Source organism: Chinchilla lanigera, unplaced genomic scaffold (genome assembly GCF_000276665.1).
Source record: "Chinchilla lanigera isolate Chin_1 unplaced genomic scaffold, ChiLan1.0 scaffold00114, whole genome shotgun sequence".
NCBI lineage: Eukaryota > Metazoa > Chordata > Mammalia > Rodentia > Chinchillidae > Chinchilla > Chinchilla lanigera.
Window position 1 is genome coordinate 4,544,960 of NW_004955515.1, and position 23,794 is coordinate 4,568,753.

A 23,794-nucleotide genomic window follows, 5' to 3' on the forward strand; every position below is an offset into this window, starting at 1 on the left:
TTTTCAGAGAAAAGATCATCCCAGTGCCAAATGCTAATGAGTTTATGACTAGCTGCTATTTTCTGCAGTTTGTGTCAACATTTCCCAATATCAGCTAACATTGTTTTCCTATCTTTTCAAAAATTTTAAGTCAGTGTAATTCAACTTCTAAAGCCCCGATAAGTTTGCTCAGAAATTCATAAAAGCTGTTTATCTACACCTCTGCTCCTATCATGCATTATAGTTCCTTTCCATGTGCAGTTGCTAGGAAGCAGGTATGTTTGGGGCGATGGAATCAGCTATATTTTTACATTTATGTGCAACATGGACAAAGCGAGGGCCCAACTGGAACAAAATGGAGAGAATGTACTTGGTTTAATTAGACCCCAGCAGTCCTGTTTCTGAGCTGCAGACAGGAAGGAGAATCCTCAAGGCAGAAAGAGGGACCTGGTCCTGTTGGAGAGTGACCACACAGAAGGGGTGCCCTTGAGTAAACATGGCCACCCCAGGACATTGGTCCCTTCAACTTTTCAGAATGGTAAGCATGAATCCCCTCTCGCCAGGTGAGACCCCATAGCTTCCAGCCCAGTACCTCTGTGGCCCTCTCTACCCTACCCCAGAGAACGGAGAATGTGGGTTCAAGGGCAAGGGAGAGAAATGACAGAAGGATTGATGCACTAGAGATGCCTGCCTCATCTGAACATCTGCACAGAACACACCACCCATTTGTGGATGCACATGCAGCAGTGTGCAGGTAGCTCCTGACCACTAGCTGCTGCTGGTCATGTATAGCAGTCACAACCCTCTACTGACTACTGTCCCAGCAAACTGCCACCTGCAGCTGAATTTAGGAAACACCCTGGTTAGAGCTAGCGCTCCCCTCCAAGTGTGCTGATGGGAGGAGTGCAGCAAGACTGCACTGTACAGAAATACATACTGATTAGACCGGCCTGAACACTGGAGGACGGACAACATGTTTTAAGGATTTCAAAAATGATGTTTACAGTTTCAAGATAATTAGCAGTTTCAGTAATGAGAGCTACCACTAATTTAACAGAAAAAAATTCTTAAAAGCTACATTGACAACATGAACAAAATTTCTCTTGCTGTGTAGATATGGCTTCCTTTGAAAATTTTTTATTTTTCAAAAAACTTTTTAAATTTTTTTATTTTTTAGGTCCCAAGTCAGGACCTGTGCTTGCCAGGCAGGTGCTGCACTGCTGACCTATATCCCCAGCCCCAAAAATGTTTTAAAGGTTACACTGCATGGTGTTCTTCTTTCCCCATATGTTAACTATACAAATAATAGTATGGTAACACTTATGGGGAATTTAATAAATATATACAGACACTGCCTTTTTCTTCCATGTATTTTTACATGTTTCCTCTTACTTCCATGTCTCAACACCTGTAGGACACAGTATTTCCACCAGTATCCCACTGTACAGATGGTCACAGAGTTAAAAGTACAGAAGTGGTGGCTAATAGAACCCTCAACTGTAAAATGTCTGCAATATTCACATTCTAACCTCACTGTCTTATACTTACTAAGATAAAGTATTCAACACTAAGCTCAACTATAGAAATGCAGAAAAAAATGCTGACTTTATAGGAAATACAAATACAGAATTTAATCTCTGACTAGCTCAAGAATCAAATTCCAAGGAAGTGACTTTCTCTGACTTATTGATGGGCAACAAATTCTTACTTTATTGTATTTACCTACATGCAAAATAATTTACAGTTATCACAGATGTGTGGCACGCCCCTAGTGTCTTTAAAGCTCTTCATTTTCCATCTTTTATAACTTGCATTTAGCATGGGGAACTGTTAAAAAGAATTTAAGGCAATTATAGGGATGTCAAGAACAAGGAGAAGAGACTGGACAAATATTACAACTGTTAAAGTTCCTTCTCCTTGTCCTTCACCCACCCTCCTCAAAACCCAGGTTTGGTCTAATTTTACCTTAATAATTACATTCATGCTGGTAACCTAGGAGAAGAGCTTAAAAAATATAACAGGAAAAAAATGAGGGTCATCAATCACTGTCACAGGTATTGAAGGAACCACACAGAACACGCTCAATTATTCATGAATATGGTGGACGGAGAAAGCATGGATGAGATGAATTCTTAAAAATTCATTTAAGCTAATGGTTGCAATGTCTTTTCCCACCAAACTTCCCATCAGAAAAGCTAACAAGAGTCCAAATGGTCAGAAGTGGGTACTTTCTTCCTCTCTTGCTCCTCTGATGGCCAAGTATGCAGGGCACGCTGACGGGGGAAGAGAGGGAGCGTGGGGAATCCACAAACTGGGTAACGGCCCGGCACAGCAGCCCAGCAGCCTAGAGGTTAACTGTACCTTACACAGCAAGTGGCATCTTATAGCAGGCACTGCCGTTACTTTTGATGTGTCGAAACACTTTCATGGTTAAAAGGCAATTTTAAAGTGTAATTTTCTATCATTGAATTTTGGAACCCTCAGCTCTGTATAGGAATCTTGGTAGCACTGACTAGTATTTATTCCTATTATTTCTCAATCAGAGAGCTGAGATGATCTTTAATTTAAAAAAAATAAAATGCCTTCCCCGCTGGACTCTTTCGGAATGTGCACTGACCCTGACGATGGAGCTCTTGGGGTGGGGCTGTGCTCGTGAAAGGGAACCATCGACCTCCATCCGCACAAGAAGACCCAGGGCAGCAATGAGTGAGACAGAAGGCAACTGTACATGGAATAATGTGTCTTTCTCTAGAAATGTCTCACCTTAGATGAAGAATCAGGAGAAAATCATGAAAGCACTAAGACCTCAAAAGAACCAAAATGAAAGCTTTGCGTGACTGGTTTTCCAAAGGTATATCCTGTGTGTGGATCCGAAAATGAAAAGGGTATGGGAGATAAGATGGACTTTGGTTAAAGTAACTTGATGGTGAACAGGCTCGGTGGGCATACCTGGTCCCTGGCGGTCTGATTTTCAGAACTGGGATGTCAATACTGAAGGAATAATCTACACAAGAGAAACAGGAGTAGAGGTAGAGGGTGGCACCACACGCTAGGAAAGGGTTTCCACCCCCTGAAGCACAGCCTGCAGCGAGGACGGCGGGGACGGGCACCGGGAAGGACGCAGGAGGACCTGACCGGGCCCGCCACACTGCCTGACACCAGAAACAAAAGTGTTAAAGACAATAACAATTTCTGTCTAACAAACAGAAAAGCTTGATCCACAAAGTAAAGAACACAATTTAAGGGAATTCTTCTACTTTTTGGTTTTGTACTTCACTTGCTTCAAAGTTATCAGAAGCCTCAGGTGAGCACACTCAACAATAAATTATGGAATTTAACACAGTAATTTAGGGGAAACAGACATTTATTGAGTATCACCTGTTGAATATTGAAAACCTATAAAGCAAGTCTAAAATTGCTATGCAGGGAAAGATGCGTTCATAAAGAACAGCAAAAAGAGCTAAAGCGAAGGTAATTTTGTCAAAAGAGATTAAATGATTACAAATCAACTACAAAAAAAAAAACAGACGGCAAAGAAAAAATAAAACCCTGTATATTAAAAAGAAAAGGCAGACCTATAAAATTAGGCCTTGAACTTTCTAACATTTAATATAGCAATTAGAAAGCAATTACAATCATGTGAGCACGCAACTAATAAAAGTATACTGGAAAACATATGCACACTAAAAATCAGGTGACAACTTAGAGAAAATAAATAGTTAAAACCAAAAGGAATTACTGGAAGGCAAAATTAAAAGGAATATGATGTTAAATGCTGACTAAAAAGGGCACTGGAATGATGGTGCAACATCGTTCTTCAAGTGTTTTTTCAAAAGGGATTTTACAATATTAGAAGGGCAAAGAATTTTTTTTTTTAATGAGAAAACTAAAGTTGTAACTAGGAACAATGGAATGAAATAAGAAAAAGAATCCTAGCTAGATGTTAGAAAATTCTTAAGATCAAGCCCTCCCGGGGTCTGGAATCCTTTCCTAAAATAAAAAAAGAAGTTTATTTTCTGATGTGAAAAACAAGAATAAATACCCATTGTTTAGGGAGAATCTTTCTCTGACAAAAGTAGAATAAATAGATCATTTCCAAACTGGGGATGGCAAATCCATACTAGACAGGAATGTCCCTTTTGCCCTGAAGGCTCTCGATTCACACCAAATTAGCATCATTAGTTCAGTGCACTGAGCAATTCTGCCTGGTGAAGGTTAGCTGTGTTACTCACACCCACCAAAACCCACAACAAGACTCCCAAGACAATGAAATAAGGCCAATACTTACCTTGAGCTCCTGTAGCTGATCGGGCTCATAAAGTTTGGGAGACAGCGCCTGAGCTAGGAAGGCATCCAGCTCCTGACGCCGCAGAATGCGAGCTCCCGGCCACTGCACCATGTACCTAATGAGGGACAGAAGTGTTGGTGTGACGACCGAGTGGTCATCCATTACGTGGATAAAGCAGGAAATATGAAAATGATACAATCTAAGGAGGGTGCCAGGGCTTTTTTATTCAGCTTTTCTAATTTCATATGATGATGCCAATTACAAATAAAAATGTAATCATCCAGATTGGCCAGAATGCTTTTATTGTTTTGTTTTTTTGAGACAGTGTCTCACTATGCCATTCAAACTGGCCTTGAACTGACTATGTATAGCCCAGACTGGCCTGGAACTCATCCTGCCTCACCCTCCTGGATGCTGGGATCAAAGGCATACACCATCCCACCTATCAGCAGCATGCTTTATTTTAGTATAATTAAAAATAGCCCACTAAATTGTGCACACTGAAAACTAGCTGGACAGTGACATAGATCTATCCAGTTATTTATTTTATGCTGAAAACAGGGCCTTCACATTGAACTACATCACGGCTTTTTTTTTTTTTTTTTAATTTTGGGACAGGGTCTTGCTAAATTTCCTAGGCTAGGCCTGAATTTGGTGACCCTCCTGCCTTAGCTTCCCAGCATGCTGGGATTACAGGCATGCATCACTATGCCCAGCTAGACTTTTTACACAACTTTATTCTCCTAAAAGTACATCACAAGTACCAATTAATAGGACTGATTCATTTTAAACAGGAGGCAGCACCCAGGCCACAACAAAAAAGATCAATCTCATGATGATGAGTGGCTCAAGAAGGAGGGCTCCTTCCTCAGCAGCAGGTGGACAAAGGCTGGTGCTGGAAGGTGGCTGGAGGAAAGCAATGCACTCAACGATCAATAGAGCTACCACCTTCAAATGGGGCGCACCCTGCATGCATAGCTGAAGGGAAATCAACTTCTAAATCTTCAACTGGAACAAGTTCACTGAGAGTCCTAGGCTTCCTTTTTTGTATAGACTCTGCCCTAGACACGGACACCCTGGGGCACTACACAGGGTACAGTCCCAAGCACTGTCTGGTATGACAAAGTCTATGGCTGACCATACATGTGAGTCTCAGACCTGCAAGACCAATGGTCCCAACTTCTTGCATTCAACAAATGTCAGGGACAACCTCAGCAAATTACTAGTAAACACTAAAAGTAATTTCTGATGATAGATCAATATGTGAAGAGTCTCAGAACTGTGACACGCCAAACAAGGCTCCTTCCATCCCCACCTGCTAAACAGGCTTTGTTGGGGCTTCAAACCAAGTTAACAAAAAACAGGGTCAGAGTTGGCACTGAGCCCTAACTCATTCTTGTAATGACTAATATTCATCCATGGCAACACAGGCTAAGGGGGTATAGCTGTGGCTTTCATTAAGCACATTAGATGCAGTTCCCGTTAAATGCCAAGCTAGACCTGTATGTGCTCATTACATGCCAGGCACCGGACTAGGCATTTTAAACATATTAGCTCATCTGTTATAGCAACGCTGAGGCAGGAACAATTGTTATCTCATTTTAGAGACAGGGAAACAGGCACAAAGCATATATACTTCATGGTTAAATTATGGGGCAGAAGTAGGACATGCAACTAAAGTGAATGAACAGTAAATATTTCTATCATATTTAAATAAAGTAGTGACATAAAAGATTTAACTAAATCTTTGGCAGTATTTGTAGGGACAAAAATTACATCTCCTGTAACTGATCAATTGAATGCCATAAACCTTAAATATAATGGTCAAAATGAGTTTTAATCAGAGCTCACTGAAAGAAATAATATGAGGAAAGCCTCCATTGTTGCTGAAAAACACTGCAGGGGAGACTGTGCTCAATATATAAGTATCCACGTCCTACAGCCCTGCAAGTTTTAACTGTGGTAAAACACACCTAACATAAAATTTACCATCTGCAGTTCCCACTGGTGAAAGTGTCCATTTCAATGGCATTAAGTACACTCACACTGTCATGGAGTGGTCACCACCCTCTACCCACAGAACTCCTGTTTACCTTCCCAACTGCACCTCTGACCGTGAAGCACTAACTCTTCACAACCCTCTTGGCTCTAGATTCTTTGTAAAGTTAGGAATCTTAAAAGACTGTCTTAGCCACAGGCTGATTTTGCCAAGATCCTCCCTCTTTTTCTAGCAGCTGAGACTCTCAAAACGGAACAAAGCTGTAGGACCACATGGCCTTGTTGGTCAGAACATCATCTTTCCTCCATTTGAGTTTTTCTATATCACAGTTAACATCAGCTCTTCTCACATGCAGAGAGCAGAAGAATACACGTACAGACAGGCATGGGTTAAATACCAAAACCTGCAGAGAGCAACAGCAACCCACTCTTAGATATCTCATTTATTCAGCTGTTCCTATCTGCGCATTTAGGATGCTTTCAGATCTTTTACACTGCCAAATCTATCTATGGAATTTCTGGGAAGTTTTTCCCTGGATGTTCTTTTCTTGCAATTGAGCAAGTATAAAAAAGTTACTTGAAGAGCTCACCACAAATAAGGCCTTGGGAGAACTACTTAATCTTTCCCACCTTTACGTCTTACCACAGAAGGAATGGTCTCTCCCTCAACTTTGCAATGATGGACATGGGAAAGCCACAGCACCAGGACAGCATAGTTTGACACCCTCTGGTGGGAACACACCTGACGTGGTCTGCAGCATCTCCAAGCAGCGGTGGATGACTGGAACCCACCTTGGCACCTCATGCCTTCCTTCCCTGGCATTTTATACTACTATTTTAAGTCTTTTTTTTCTTGGGACAGGACCTCATTATGTATTCTAGACTGCCCTTCCATTCACTATGTAGCCCAGTCTTGCCTTAAAACTCATGGCAATCCTCTTGCCTCAGCCTCCTAAGTGCTGGGATTTTAGGCATGCGCCACCATGCCTGGCAGTGATTTAAGTCTTTCCAGGACTTAGCACATCTGCATCTACTTGTCTGCTATCTAGTCCCTTCACTTTTTTGCAGAAGAGCCTTGCTGACTTTAGTCCATGTGTCTTATCATCAGCCTGGTAGGTCTGGACACCTGCTCCAGGATCCAGAACCCAGCTGCCCCCTTGCAGACAAATTGGCACGCAACAGCAAAACATATGCACTCAGAATATCTTGTAGGACCAGGAAGCAGGAAAAGCCCCCAACTGAAGGATGACATGTATCCCAGAGCCAACTGGAGACAGCTCCCCAGGCCAGAGGAGGAACCAAATGAGCAACATGGAAGGGTAAAACACTCATAACCCAAAAACACTCAGTAAAACACTCATAACCCAAAGCAAAGTGATTCTAATCTATGAAGCATCCATACCAACCAAGTCAATAACTGAATGAAGGGCAAAAAAGAGGCAAACTTCCCTGAGAGAGGGATTCCAAATACTACATAACACATAATTCCCCAGGAATAAACTATGTCTAAGGCCAGCCTGAACTACATAATGAGGCCATGTCTTAAAAAACAGAGTAACATCTAAAATCAATTATATTGTGTTTACAGTCCACATGTTTACCAAATATACCTATTCTATAGTATAAATTAAAATACACGTTGCATTTACACAACCTACTTTCTTAGCATATTTATCAGTATGTGGTCAGGACAATCTCAACCAACCACGTGATTCCCATAGGCTGAACTTTCCATTCTCTTTAGAAAGTACTGGACACTGTGGTTGCCCACCTTACTCTCGGCCCTAGGTCTGGCCCCCCATGCCCCTGGCCTGGTACGCACCGTAGGACACAGCAGAGCACCATGAGGTGAGTGGGCACGTTGGCAGGGTTGAGCATGGCTGGGGTATCGGACCTCATGCAGGCTAGGAAGGCCCTCATCCTGCGGTTCTTGTCTTCCACCGCCTTGCCCAGCCAAAGCCTCTTCAGGTTGGGGCAGGTCCACTCCCGGAAGGCCAGGGCTTCCACCAGTTCCGGGGTCTGAGGAGACTTTCCCTTGTAAGCTGCCCATTCCTTAATTATCACTGGTGAGACTACAGGAAAGAAGAGCAGAGAAGCTCACTGAGGCAAGCCTGCCAGCCATCTGCCTGCACAAACACAACCTGCTCTGCTCTAGCAGCAAGCCTCAAGAGGTGGCCTCATGGAGAGCAAGGGGTCCTCTCCTTAGCAAGCAGGTCCTCGTGAGAGAGCACTCTGCCCCTCTACTCTGAAACAGTCCATTCAATTTTCAGTGAGGCCACACATAATCTTCTTACTCAGATCATGACTTGATTTCTCCATTTACCTAATATATAAATTAAGGATGTTAGACAAAACTTATCAATATATTTAAGTCGACTAATAGATTTAGTAATAATAATTGGTATAATTCACATAAGTATGCAATTATCTGATTATCTGAACATGAAAATCCAAATTAGATAAACTAACATCTTTCTGTACACACTCTCACAAATTAGGTTTGAGAAATAACTTGAACTGGGTAGCCACTTTACTTAAGAAATTTCTACCTGAATAAAGAGATAACTTTAAAAGAGTGGCCAGTAAGACACAAGTAGAAGCAATATTCCACACTGTGAATCTCAGCTGATGCCAGCACACAGTAATTATATTCACAACACTTAAGACAAATTGGCCAACATTTCACTTCCAAAGACAGAAAAAGTTCTAAATGTATGTAATACAAACATGAGGACTTCTAGCCACAGTGTTTTACCACTACTAGTCAGTTAGTTCTTTTTTCTTTCATCTGGAGACAGAGTCTCGCTATGTAGCCCACGCTGGCCTCCAACCTGTGGTGATCTTCCTGTGCTGAGATTACAGGAGTGAGCCACCACTACTAGTAGCCAGTTAGTTCTTATAAACACAAAAGCATACATTTCTCCCACATAATGTCAAAAAATGAAGGGAAAAACAATGAGTAGAAATACAGTGAACACATCCCTGAAGCAAGCAGCATGTCAAAAATTCCCATCACCTGCATGAAGGTGACAATCTGATGGTGAAATCTGGGCATGCATCCCATAAATCACAGTGGCCTGCTCTAGTTCAGCAAACACAGGAACCAGAGTAGGGAACTGTGCAGCCCTCTGCCCAACCAGAGGCTCAAAAGGAGCCTAAGGCACCACATTCCACCTCGCAACCATTCAAGGCCAGCAACTGGGGCGGAAGTCAGAACAGGACTGTGAATTCTAATTTTGATCTTCAGCATATTAATTCTACCCAAATAACATCAATCCCTCTGAGTTCATTTTCTCATAGCTTAATGCCCAAGGCAGCTGAGAGATTCTGAAGACTCCAAAATCACATCAGAGTTACGTGGGTAACTGGCTGATCTCCAGCCCCACTCAGGTAAAAATATAGTTAGGCGATACAATAATCTCTTCCAATGTAATGAAAACCGTCAAAGAGTTAGCTTCTTGGATGTATGGTTCACTAACGAAAGAAAGAGATGCTCAAGCACATTTCAAAACTGAGCAAGTCAGTGTCAGCCCTGGGAATGTGCTGTGACACACCTCAGAGAGGGCTCCTGACAGCGCCCCCTGCACAGGGAGTCCACTGGGCCCCTACAAGTTCAAGCAGTCATTGAAAATTTTCCTTTTATGAAAGTTACTGCTGTCATTAGACAAACTCCTTTCACTTACATTTCACTATCTTAGTTTTTAAATGTCAAAGAAGTATTGAAAACACTCCAAGTGCTTATTTAAAAGTCCATCAACTCAAAACAGCTATACATGTACATATATAAACATATGCTTATTTGCTTTTATTCAGTATTTTTATGTGTGCAATAGAACCAGTAAAATCTCCACCCTCACGCAGAACCTGTCCTCGGACGTACAATCTAAGGCACCCTCCATGCCCGCTTCTGGCTCAGTTCAGCTTTCAGAAGCTTCCCCAGCAGCAGCTTTGTCAGAGACACAGGATCACGGTGCTCATGCAGGAGCCTTCTCAAGAGCTCGCCCTTCTTGCCTTTCTCCCACACCCAACACAAAGGCTGTGTGGTCCCAAGAGGAGAAAGCAGACCACAGGAACTTCAGGAGGAGCTGCCGCCACCAAGTTCCCACACATGCACACCCCACATTCCACACAGACCCTCCACAGGACGGTTTCAGTGAATCACAGAAACACAGACTTTCACGTGTCAGGAGTCTCCTTGGGGTGTTTGTCAAGAGAGGCATTCTTATTAACTCTACCTTCATCTTGCGCTTTCATCAGCTGTGTTCTTGCCTCTCAAGTCGTATTTTGTTTTGTTTTCGTTCTAGCTGGGCTGGGTGGTACTTGCCCTGCCTGCCTTATTCCCTCAGATTGCACCACCACCACCCCCACCACTCTGCACCCCAGGGCTCTGAAAGCCTCATTTGATGCTGTGCCTTGGACTGTGCACCTCCAGACTCCAGTTGACAGAAGGTGGCAGGCAACCCTGGAGACTCAAGAGGGACAGCTGGGGACTCCTGCCCTCTCTCAATGCACGAAGCATTTCTGTGGCCCATCTGTAACACTCATGACAAGCACAGCTCAAGTCTAATTTAGGAAACTTGTACCTGCACCAGAGAAAATAGGTGCAATGAACACAAAGCCTGCTCCAAATGTAAAGGTGCTCTGGATCGGCTTCATTTTTATAAAGTGCTCTTGGTTGGTTTGTTTGCTTGTGACAGGGTCTCGCTGTGTAATTCAGGGTGGTCTCGATGTCATGAAGATCCTCCTGCTTCAGCTTCCAGAGTGCTGGGATGCACCACAGCATCCAGCAAAGTGTTCGGCATTTTTAAAGAGTCTACTATTTCGAGACCCTTTCAGTATATCACCACTCAACAGGCATGGAACCTTTGGCCAATCTTTTTCTTTCTTTTTTTTTTGGTTGCAATTTTGGGACTTAAACCAGGGGTATTCACACTGGGCATCCCTGGTCCTTAGTTTTTAAATTTATTTCTTATTTTGAGACAGGGTCTTACAAAGTTGATACCCTGCACTGGCTGGGTCCCAATTTGTAAACCTCCTGCCTCTGACTCCCAGAGTGCTGGGGTTACAGGTGTGCAGCACCATGTCCAGCTTTGGTCAATCATTTAACACACGTACTCAGTGGGCACCTACTGTACATCAGGCAGGGCTGGGACAGTGAGGGAAGTGAGGCAGCAACCTGCCCCAGAGGGGCCCTCCTTAAGGTCTCAGGCCTAGTAGCTCCAGGGGCTAAAAAGAGGGGCCAGTTACCTTAAGTAACCCAATCCTGATGATTAAACAGAAACAGCACCTATGGTCCCTCACCTTTAAGGAAACTATGTGATATCAATCAACATTTTATACTTAACTTACAGTAAACTAATTTAAAAATAGTGCTTATAGATTAAAGAATTCTAAGGAATGCCCAACAGTCAGGTAGACACCCAGAAGCCTCAAGAGTCTTGGGACATGAAGGAAACAATAGGCAGGGCTCTGCTCCGCAAGTTCCCAGGCCATACAGCGGAGGGCACAGCAGCAATGAGCACAGCTGGCTACTCTGAAGGTCCCTACTACCCAGAAGGGAAAACCTGGGTTCTTATCACTTTTGCAAAAGCCTCTGGGCATGCGGGCTGGCTCACAAGGGTGCCATGGCTCTGGGCCACCAGAACGTCCTGAGTGGGCACTGTCTGGCCATGGGGTCAGTGCAGCAAGACACAGGTGCTCCTCTGTGCTGGGGAACTGCAGAAAGATATGTTCCCACAGTCTTTTCAAAACAGAGTAAGAGAATTCTAGAGGTCATTTCATCTAGCTGAAGATCTCTGAGTAAAATCACTATAGCAAGTATTTATCTCATCTTTTTTATGGACAGGAAAATTCACTAGTTGAAAAGAAGCCCATTTCTAAAACAGTATGAGATCATATTCCTTACCTTGCCCTAAGCCCAACTTTTACACTGGCAAGAATAACTCTAAGGCATCAGCTATCTAGCTGATGGAGGTTTAAACTTGTCATGCATTTTCTTTACAGAAAGAATCCCTTCAAAATGCAAAGTGAGGTCAGACCAACTGTCACACTTAAGTGTAAACTGTCAGTAAAACCTGGTGTTTTCTATCAGACATCCATCATCTTGTAGCATCACACTTAACATATGACAACCAGACACCTTGGAAATCTACTACAATGCTGACCCTGGGATCTACCCCAGCTCAGGAATAAGCAGCAAGGTTCATGTTGTAAGACAATCCCCGCTGCTTGGCAGTGGCTGCCTAAGGCCACCCTGCACAGTACATCCCTCGGCTCAGGCCAAGGGTGCCAGCACTGACCCACAGCACCTATGAAAAGGCTGGGGAAGGGAGTGTTACTGCATGCGGGCAACAGCAAGACAAGCGACTGGAAGGTCTGTGCATGTGTGTCTTTGTGGAGGAGCTACTGCTGTACCTGCTGAGCTCTCCTACAACAGTGATAAAAACAAATGAGAAATAAACAGCAGCAACAAAACAACTCCAGGTCCTGCACCTTGGGGCAGAAAAAAAACTGGAAGCCATGAAGGCAGTTCTTCCCCTCAGACAAGAAGCAGCAGCAGTGCATAGTCAACAGTGGAACCTGATGGCTCTCCATTTACACTGCACACACAGGAGCCTCTGCACGGCTGAGCACACTTTTCTCAAACTGTTGATGTCTGGGACTGGGAAGCCTACTGTCCACAGAAACACAAGGCTCAGAGGCCATGGGACATGTGGCAGACATGCTAGCAAACATGGAGATGAGCGCCATTCAGTGTTCATTTGTCCTGTATGTGTGATTCTTGATATATTAGAAACTCAAAAGTTCAAAGATTTATGAAACAAATATGAATCCCAAAGAATAATACCACAGACTGGTAGTGGCAATATTCCTAAGCAAGCATCCCTTGTAACAGGTGAACTCAAAAGTTCTGTGAGAAAAATGTCAGTGCCACTCCTAACAGCTTGGTATAATAGAGAAATTCAGACTGATTTATAAAGACCCTTCACAGAAATCACAGCAAAAAGGTTCCACAACCACTTCACACCTACCAAATCAACACACTTATACTCATCAGTTATTTTGTTTCATCAGTTATAATATAATCCACAACAAACCTCCTTTTAGTTATCAGTCCAAATTATTAGCATAAACAAAAATTTTCTAAACCCAAGTAGACTAGAAAAAAAAAAATCAGCAGTCCTTTTGGCTTTTCTTAATAGTTTAAAAATATGAGAATAAATACTGTTGCGCATTCCTAATCCAAAAATCTAAAACTCAACATGTTCAGAAATGCAGAACTGAGATGGCACTCAAAAAGTTTTGGATTCAGACCTCTGGACTTTGGACTGGGGATACTCAACCAGTAGAGCCTACAAAGCACTCAAAAAAAAAAAAAAAAAAAAAACAGTCAAAAACTTCCAAATCTATAACATTTTCACTCCCAAGGAAATCAACCTCTATGGGAAAATTCATCATAAAAATAGTGCTCATAGTCTATAAATTTGCACTATAGTTCCATAAATTTACTCCGTGTCTATACTTTATATCCACTAACTTTTGTTTTTTTGAGACAAGAGTCTTGCTGTATATAGTTCAGGCTGTGCCTGACTACAAATGTAGCCCAGGCTGGCCTCGAACTTTTGGCAATCCTCCTGCCTCCGCCTTCTGAGTGCTGGGATTACAGGAGTGTGCCACCAGGCCTGGCTGTCCATTGACCTTTTAAAAGTCTGTTTTTTAAAAACCTAATTTTGAGGTCCTAGGTAAGATGTGTTACAGGAAATGCAAAGCAAAAAAACAATGGCCTATTTCATTGTGTAGATGATGTTAACTTGGAAATGTGTGAATTGTTGAGCTTTATGTCCTGAGCTGTGAACGCTTGGGTTGTAGCTAAGGCTCTTCAACATATGACACCATTAAAACTTGTCACCACCAAACTACTGCAGCCCTTCCCACCAGTCCAGGGACAGAGCCAGTGATGACGTGGCCAAGAGGCACCTGAGGGAGGAAAGGCCATCAGGGCAGCAAAGGCTCCGAGGAGGGAGATGAGGTGCACAAAAAACTGCTGCTCTGTCAGGGTAGGTCTGGGAAACTCCAGGAGCCTCTGTGTTCGCATGGAGTGACACCTGGAGCAGGAGGTGCCACTTCAGAGCTTGGCTCATGTCTCAGGGCCCAGCCTTTACTCCAGCAGCTAAAGACTAGGTCCCTGCCCGGCTCCCCTGCCGTTCCCAGTGGCAGATGCCCTCCACTCAATCTGCAAGAGCCACCTGCCCTGGGGTTAATGGTTCTCCTTCAGCCTGTCCCACCAAGAGGAACAGAACTCCATGGGACACATCACCATCATAAACAAAGATTCTGATGAATTTTTAAAAGTATAATGACTGATGAATGGAGAGGACTGGAAAATAAATGGCCAATATGTAAATTCAATATGACTGTGAAAAGACTGCAGTTTTTAAAGGCTCTTTGAATGGTTCTCTGTGATAATAAAGGCACTGCATTATCTTCACAGTGACAAGGAAAAGGAACATACACACCTGCCCAGTACGGTGCAATGCCTATTAGATCATAGACCTCGCATTCAGAAACAGCCACACCAGCCACTGGAGCCCACTGCAGGGGACTCCACAGAAAAAAAGAACAATCCTCCACAGGAACCTACCTTTCCAGGACACTTTCTATGGCTTAGGGATCTTTTTCCATGTGCCAATGATGTCATATAATCTACACATGGTCCGGGAGTGGCCACAAGATTGAAATATAATCTTCATTCCATGGTGTCAACCCAGAACTCATATGAAAGCTTTTGAAACCAGCTTTGCTGTAGCACAATTAGACATCTGCTCATCTTACTAGGGCACCAACAAGCTGCAGCAGAATTTTCCCTACTACCACTCAAACATGTACTCGATGAATAGACATTTCAAGTAATGACACCTAACTCAATGGCTTGAGCAGGGTCAATATTCAGGTAGCTGAAATCTACAAGCAGGTTCCCACAAAGGCATTTCAGTACACTATTAATGAACATTAGATTATGCTCACTGTGCCTACATTCTCACACAAGGTTTGTTCTGAGCAAGTTGAGCACATGAAGGCTCAGCACTCACAAGAAGTCCTCAGGATAGAACTCTCCCTGTGGGGAAGTGGAAGCCCAATAAGGTGATCATTGATGGGGATAAATTACTAATATAAAAACCAAAGCTCATTTTCCCACCATAAATGTAACTAATGAATGAAACAAATCCAGTTTTATCTGCTCATAAAGATCAAGATTCCAAAGCTGTTCATAAAAATCTCACCCACTGCATTTACTGAGCTCCCTCAACATTTAAACTCAGGTCAGATTTATACATCTCCTCCTTTCAAAAGCAATTTTTGATTTGTAATGGCACATTAATAATACATTTCTCCAAACACTTAAATCAAGAGATAAACTAACTCCATCTAGGCAAAAGTCACCTGAGTGCACCCTTGCTCTCTCACTTAAAGCTGTCACCTCTGTTTTGGTTCAGTCCACCTGTCACTCTCCAATTTCTCTTTCTAAACAATAACACCACTCATACCAAACCTTCAGTGGCCTCCTCATCTGTAACCCAAAAGTCAAAACCAAGTTCACAAACTACTGGAGCAGAAAAGATTGGATTTGTGTAGCAATGACCTTTCAGAGCATCTCAACAATTACACAGTGATTTTAATTTCTTAACATGCCAACCTTTGCCATCTTCACCTGCATTAAACCATAGAATCGGTATCAATTATTCATTCATTTTTGCTAGCTACTGCTTTAGACAGTAACATACACAATGATAATACACGCTTATGGAATCACTTTAAAACTCTTAATCACCTCTTAAGAAGTGCAAAGGTGCATTTGCTAGTGGCCGCTCTCACTCCTCCTCTACATGGAGAAAATGTCTTTCCTTCCCAAGCCCTGGCCCGGGTGGGCTCTTACCTTTGCACATTGCTAGGTGGTCCCCTTTCCAAACTGAACCTAGATGTCCTCACCTCTGCTCTTCCTGCTTTCACCGAGAATAATGGTCCTGAAGTAGGAACTTCTCCCTCCACCTAACTATATGAACATCAATTCATTACCTACAACTTTCTAATTTTTTCCTACTTTCTCTGGTACAGTCATCTTTTCTCTCTCCTATTAAATCCTTCTCAATAGTCCAAAGAATACCACAGCTGTAAAGGGAAGGGTAGAAGAAGGGACCTAGCCAAAACAACCCTAGCCAAACCCTTACTCTGAAGTATGGTTTTCTTGCCATCTCCACAATGTCTGAGGAGCCGATGCTTAGAAAGCCTCCCTCTTCTACCTTTCTCCATCCTCCTGGACCACCTGAGTCATCCCAGACTTCCCTCCCCTGGTTTTCCCTTCCCTTGATGGCTCATTCCCTTGACCTCAATGACAGCTAAGGCTGGCTTGCGCGGAACAGCTGGGGTAGGCAGGCACCTTGCCTGGTTCTTAGTGACTCCCTCTCCGTGTGCTCTGCAGAAGGTTTGTTCCTACTGCCAGACACCACTGCCAGACCATGGCCCAGATCAGCTGTGTGTATGCCGGTCACAGACCTACCAGCAGGGCACAAGGGATCAAGACAATTCTGTGCATGTCCAGTAATGCAGCATACCAGGATGCAGAACATGCTGATGCCAAGAGGAAGGGGACAGTCACAGTAGACTCCATGGGATGGTACAGATGATGACTGGATACCTAAAGGTAATTCTGCTTCTGGAACACAGAGCAAATAAAAGAATGTCTTCCCCTACGAAGTGAGCATGGTACTCTGCAGCCGAGGGTGAAGGAGCCAAAGTAGCCCAATGTGCCAGGATTAGAGGCATGGGCATTCTCAGCCCTTGGCCTCAGCCAAGCTGTATGGTAGTGACTGGCAAGGTGCAAAGCTCTTTTGTCAACAAATGGATCACACGGGGTGAGAAAAGAATAAGGATATGTGCATGTAACAATGCCCTAGACCTTTGAGAACAATGTCATTTAAAAGGCTTCGTGTTCCTCGTCCTCAAGGACACAGAAGGGTACAAGGTGAGGACCCTATGTGGCTGGCATTATATAGTTACACAAGCAAGTCAGCAGTCACTCTCAGTAAAATATCTCCAGGGAAGGGCAAGGAGAGGGCTTTATTTTAATGCCTTACAGATTGCACTTTTGGCACAGAAACTGCAAACAGAATGTAAGTATGTCAGTCAGTACTGAACGTGAGCTTTATACCTGACAAGGTCTATGTGTACCACCACACGGCAGAAAAATCTCCAAAGGTCTTTGCTTCAAAGAATGATCTAGTAATTTACAATTTCCACAACTGAAAAAATTCTTACTTTGCTCTGTGTGCTTTGACAATGTTTTCTGTATTTCTCAGTAAAAGTACAGTGACTTTTACATGCCTTGCAATAGGAGATATAATTACCAACAGAAAGGCACTGTTTCCCCAAAATATGACACAGGCCCACAAGAGGGAGGAAAATGCTTTTCACCTCCTATCTGATCAACATTTAAAACCATACTTTTCAGTATATCCACTTGTCCACCCGCCCGTGCAATAAGGCAATCAGCTGGAAGCAGACACTGCATCTGACGGACTCCAGGGTAAATCATGGTAATCTTGAGATGACCCACGCAAGTTCCACAACCTCCGCGATGGCAAAAGAGCCCGTGGGACCTGTTCACCAGAACTCTGGATGCTGGAGAGAACAGCACCGCACCTCATGGACACCAGGGCACAGACACACACATCCCGGTGACCAAAACAGGGTAATTAAGAGACAGCAATGATCACTCAAGCCTGCTTTCAGACCAATAATGAGTTTGAAGTATAAACCTGCTGTATTATGATTTTACTGAATAAACATGGTTACTGGAATAAGAATGAGGAAGTCTGGCTTCTTCTCTGCCCTGAGGGTTCTCCCTGGCCTATGGCCCAAGGATGGCCCACCTCCTGCACACAGGTCCTCAGGGCAGCTCAGTCAGGAGTCTTGTAAGACTTTAGAAAATGTACAAGAGAATACGAGGTACTGAGGAAAACAAACAATGGATTGTTACAGTACATACATTCTGGTGGAAGTCTGTTCTTTCTAAAAGCAAGTCTCTCAGTTTTCTTTCTGCTTTCTGCCAAACTAAACAGGACTCCGTAAACATACTGACGAACTGGCCTATAGAGCAGGGCGGCCGGAGGCAGGTCTTTGTTGGCTTCATCTTCAATAGAAACAGCAATTTTGATTTCACCCTTTGCATGGAAGAAAGCAGAATAATATTGCACATTTTTCATGTTGAATTTACAATAAACTCACAGAAATATACTGCATTATCTCCAATTAATGACATTGTAATTCTACTCCAAAACAATGGCTTAACAACTGGCCCACATTGAGATGTTTAGGAGAGTTCATATGGCAGTCTGCGGTCCAAACACATGCCCAAACACTCAAAATAACCCGTGTTACCTTATATTTAATCCAGAACCAAGAACAAAAGAAAGCCACATAGATGATCCAAAGTCTTTGAAACAATCTAGACAGATAACACCAGACAACAAATAGAAAACTTGGAGAACTTGCAACTTTTAGAGTCCAGATGGTCACATGTAATAAGGTTTATAATTTCAATGACCTATATGCAACCAAGTAATGCAGTATTCTTAAAATGGTCATGTTTTCTTTGCCAAGAAATTTCATACACACACAAAAAAAAATCACCATATGTTAAAATCCACCTACCTACAAGAACTTAAACACAAACTAGGCTTCTGCCATAGTTTGGACAAGTGGTCGATAAACTTCTCAGTGCAGATGAGGCCACAAATAGTTGCTAGGTCAGAATACAATGGCACGCAACCGGGCTCATATTCCAGGCTACTAAGGCAAGAACTTCATTTGGCTCAAGAACATGCTGCCAAAAGACAAGTAACTACTGTGGCCTTGGGCAGCCAAGACTGCTGCCAAATGCTGTTGGTCCCTGATCTCAGGTATTCTGGCATCAAAATACATCTCAACATATGTTGCAGGGAATTTTATACACTTCTGATCTTCAATGTCTGTAAAGTTCATTGATGTATTCTCTTAATAATTTTATAATACTTGGTCTTTTGCACAAATTGAATTCAAAATTGGTCATTCCCCTTATCCTCTGTATTTTGATATTCATTGATCCAGTAGCTACATATGGCCTAACACTCTGATCTACAGAAATTTTTTTTTCCCCCCAGTACCAGGAACTGAACTCACGACTTTGCGCTTGCCAGGCAGGCGCTGTGCCGCTGAGCTAAATCCCCAGCCCCTAGAGAAAATTTCTCTAACTATTATGATGCTTCAGTAATTCTCTACATTATTGTGAAGTTTCATGTCACTGCAGATACCTCAGCTTGGACAAATCAGAGATATTCAGCTCATAAGAAGCAGTAGCCATTACAGCCTAAACTTTACCCTAAAATATTGAAAAAGCTTATGTACTATTCTAAAATCTGAAAAAACCGCTTACTTTATTCAGTCATTTTGTCAATATCTGCCTTTAAATTTCGTGTGGGCTGAAGAAGGGGGTTGGTGTGTTTGTGCCCCTCCTGTGGATCTGACTGACTGCTCAGGCATCAAACTGGAAGCACAGACATAGCACATGGCTCGGGGACATCTAGCACCTCAAACAGCCCCACAGGGAAAGGGTGCCATCTCCTTAGACGTTATTTTGAAGGATGCCTTCCCAAAACTTTTGTCCTTTAAACTTAGCAAAATCCTTCTCCTACAATAAAAATTTTCGTTTACCCTTCATAATTTATGTTAAACTCAAAAAAATATTTACCTTACAAATGCAATTTGAAAGTGACACTATTCATGCATGCCCAGATCAAACAGTATATTAAGATTTAGAGGCAGTTACCACTAAAAAAAAACTTACAAGAGCTGAGTAAATAGTACTGGCTAAATATTCTTTGTGTCCTTTAATTTATAAGAGCAACATTTGGCTTAGTCCATCAACAACCCACCTTGTGAGTACTATGGATCAGGAGTCATTTCTATTTGACTCCATCTTACAAACCACAGGTGGAATGCAGAAAATAAACAGATAAAGTTCTGATAATATATGGGAGATGGTCTTGAGAAAAAGTTAATAATACAAGGTAGTAATAAACCATTTCACTATAAGTCTGGTCACTGAAGTGACTTGTTAACTTTCAGGTGAGTGCCAACACAAAAATTAGAAATCGCAGAGGGAATTTAAATACACATAGATATACTGGAGACACCAAAGTTTAAAAACAATACCAGGGCCGGGGAGATAGCTCAGTGGCACAAGCGCCTGTCTGGCAAGCACAAGGTCCTGAGTTTGATTCCCGGTACTAAAAAAATAAAAATAAAAACAATACCACACAGTATGTATATATTTAACCATACATTTGCTAAGACACTAATAAAATGTAATATGACACCGAGTAAACAGGTAACATCTTCTGACTCTGTACATGTTAACAAAATCCTGTGTAGTCTTTATTTTGCAATTAGCACTTTTACAATTGCACTCAGTGAGGTAGAGTCAAACTACATAGGATACTATTAGCCACTCAAAAAGGGAGACATGATTTTTCTAGAAACAAATGATGCAGAAATCAGATATTCTATTTCCCGTCAAAATTAAACCTGGCATTATAGCACAAATATGGTATAAGAAGTTCTAAGGTTGAAATAAAATAAAATTACAAGTCATAAAATGATGCAATATTTCACGTTCATTAGAAGTTTCAAAAATATACTAAATTGAAGGGGCAAGTGAGACTTTTTAAGTTACCTTAAAATCATATTCAGAAATATAAATTTCACCTTCTGCTTAATGTTTAAAAGGGGAAAAGTAAACTTTCATTTAGTTTACTAAGACAAAAAAATAGTTCACAAAAGGAAAAGAAGGACAAAACACCCGTCAAATAACAGCAGCCCCTCCAGGCTCTGGCTAGTACCTTCGTCAGGACGTGGAAGATGTAGGGGTACATCAGCCCCTTCTTGTGCCTGTGCTCGGCCACTCTCAACACCTCAGGTGCAACCGGGGGCAGAGGAGGTGTGGTGATGTCCATGTGGTTCCTCGTGGGCATCGACAGCAGGCATGGGATTGGCTGGACTGTGCCCATCTGGCTGCCTTTGCCTTCAGCTAGCTGGCTTCCTGAAGAAGCAGTGGATGAGCCTTCTGCCTACAGAGCAAAGAGAAGACGCAGGAAACTGAGTTCATGTCACCTTTCCATTACTGTATCTAAGTGTGCTAGGTGCTGGCAAGCACAGAGAATAAAAATGAGTCCTGTGTAAAGACTAGGTCTAGTGTCAGCCTCACAACAGAGACCAGAAGGGCCCTACCCCTTCCCTTAACTGGGCCTCCTTGCATACAGAAATACATTCAACACTGGCTCTGCCACACGGGACTGTCATACGTTCCCGCCCACTCTGGATCTCCCTACACGTCTGTGGGTGGAAGGGGGCCGTGGGGAGCTTGTCTCAGGAAGTGCCCCCCACCCGCCACAGCTCCTCTCTTGGGGCCCCCAGCTTTCCGCAGCCACCTCATTGCCCTGCTCGGTTCTTGCTCACCATCGTGTTGCCCACTTCCCTGCATTTTTGCTTTTCTCAAGATTTTGCAAATATCTCTTTAGATGAGGAAACTAATACTCAGGCTATGCAACTATCACTCCTGGTTAGAGATCACTATTAGTAGGCAAAAGTAGGTAAAAAAGGAGAAATAAAATTTAGTTTATTTTCACTTTTAAAGTACTTATCCCAGTCAAGTGTGGTGGCACACACCTGCAATCCCAGCACTCAGGAGGCTGAGGCAGGATTGCTGAGTTCAAGGCCAGCCTGAACTACATAGTGAGACCTTGTCCCAAACAAACAAAAAACAAACAAAAAGTACTAATAACAATAAAGTACATATCCCAGTGGCTTTCTCAGTTAAACCTCACAAAACTCCTTTAGAAAGGTAGCTCGGACAGCTTGTCCAAAGGGGAAGGAGGTACACAGGTGTCCGGCCTTCCTGAGACAGGCAGGCTGAGGGCAGCTCTGAACTCTTCCTTCCCTTCTCTCCTCTCTGGAAAGGTATATGTAACTGATAACATGCTTAAAAGAGAGGATTTGTCAAAAAACTGATATAACACTAGAGTCACAGCGTAAATATCTGAAGGGACAGACATCGTACCTTTGCTTGGTCTCCTGGATCTCCCCGCGTCTGTGGCTCCACGTGGCTTCCAGTCTTCTCCCAGCCAACCTTGTTCCCACTGATGTGACTGAATGGGAAATGAATACGGTCACTAGTTATTGTGGATCACTATCCCAAACAAGTTCATGACAGTGAGAAGGGCCCAAACTAAGCCTGCAGACTTGTAATTAGCAGTGCTTGTCATGCTTTTCTAATCTTACATTCTCCACAAGAGATTATCTCTAGAAATAATTCTAAGAATATTTCTTCCCGCTTCAGACAGGTAACTGAGCAATGCAAAGACAGTCTACGGTGTGCTGAGCACGCAGGAGGGCACAGAGGAAAAGGAAGGCAGGCCTGGCATCAAGGGAGGCTTTGGTTATCGTGAGGGAGTAAGGTGAGGACTCACCATCTTTTAAGTGACAACTCTCAGGCGGGGTAAGATTCAATATTCCCTGGCATACTTTAGAAATAAGCGCAAGGTGACGGACAGGGCATCCAGTCTGTTCACGGAAAGCAGTGTTGCAGGTGCGGCTGGGGATGGACTATCAGGAAGGGGGTAAGTGCCCTGTAGGCAGAGATGGATGGCCTCAGTGAGTTCAGAGAAGAGGGTTCATATGGAAACTTTTTTTTTCCCCCTGGTACCGGGAATGGAACTCACAACGTTGTGCTTGCCAGGCAGGCGCTGTGCCGCTGAGCTAAATCCCCAGCCTCCTCGTATGGAAACTTATCTGGGGAGCAGCTTTATTTGGTAAAGTAGTAAAAATCAGAGCAGAAAAGAGGTGGGGCAGGCAGGATGAGGCATTTCAATCAGCATCTGTGAAACAGCACTGTGATTCATTAGTGCCTAGGAAAGCAATTTAGGTTTAATCAGCGTTGTAAAAACCTGAAAAGGAACAGACCAGAATGATTAATCTGAGTAAATAATTTCATAAATTCCAAATGCTACCAGGCGTAGTGGTGCACACTTATAATCCCAGCATTCAGGAGACCAGCCTGGGCTACACATGAGTTCAAGAACAGCCTGAACTACAGAGCAAGACCCTGTCTCAAAACACACAAAAACATCCAAATGCTTATGGGCCACAGTGTTGGCAGTAATTTATCATGATCCTGGACAAATGTGGAAAGCAGGAACCTGACAGGCTTCAGCGGCGTAGGCAGAGCCAGCAGGCAGGGTGAGCCCAGGTGGGGCACAGGCAGGCTTCTCCAGGCAGTCAGTCCCTGCCTCATTCTTCTGTGGCAGGTTTGTGTCCAAAGTACCTATGACTGCTGTGGTGGCTACAGGGCATGCCAGCATGGGATACACCATCTGGATTGCCTTTCTAACTGACCCACATGTCAGATGGAAAGGGCTTTTGCTTTGTTGCTTTGAGACA

General features: G+C 43.1%; 1 protein-coding gene across 1 annotated transcript in view; it reads right to left on the bottom strand.

Annotated features, from left to right (window-relative positions):
- LOC102023626 (constitutive coactivator of PPAR-gamma-like protein 1) overlaps nt 1-23,794 on the bottom strand; it is a gene marked incomplete at its 5' end in the record, with an annotated part of 97,061 nt that overhangs the window by 13,374 nt on the left and 59,893 nt on the right. The window contains 5 exon segments of the mRNA XM_013506883.1: nt 4,268-4,382; nt 8,088-8,337; nt 18,309-18,483; nt 21,199-21,426; nt 22,416-22,503. Coding sequence (XP_013362337.1) covers nt 4,268-4,382; nt 8,088-8,337; nt 18,309-18,483; nt 21,199-21,426; nt 22,416-22,503 — 856 coding nt within the window.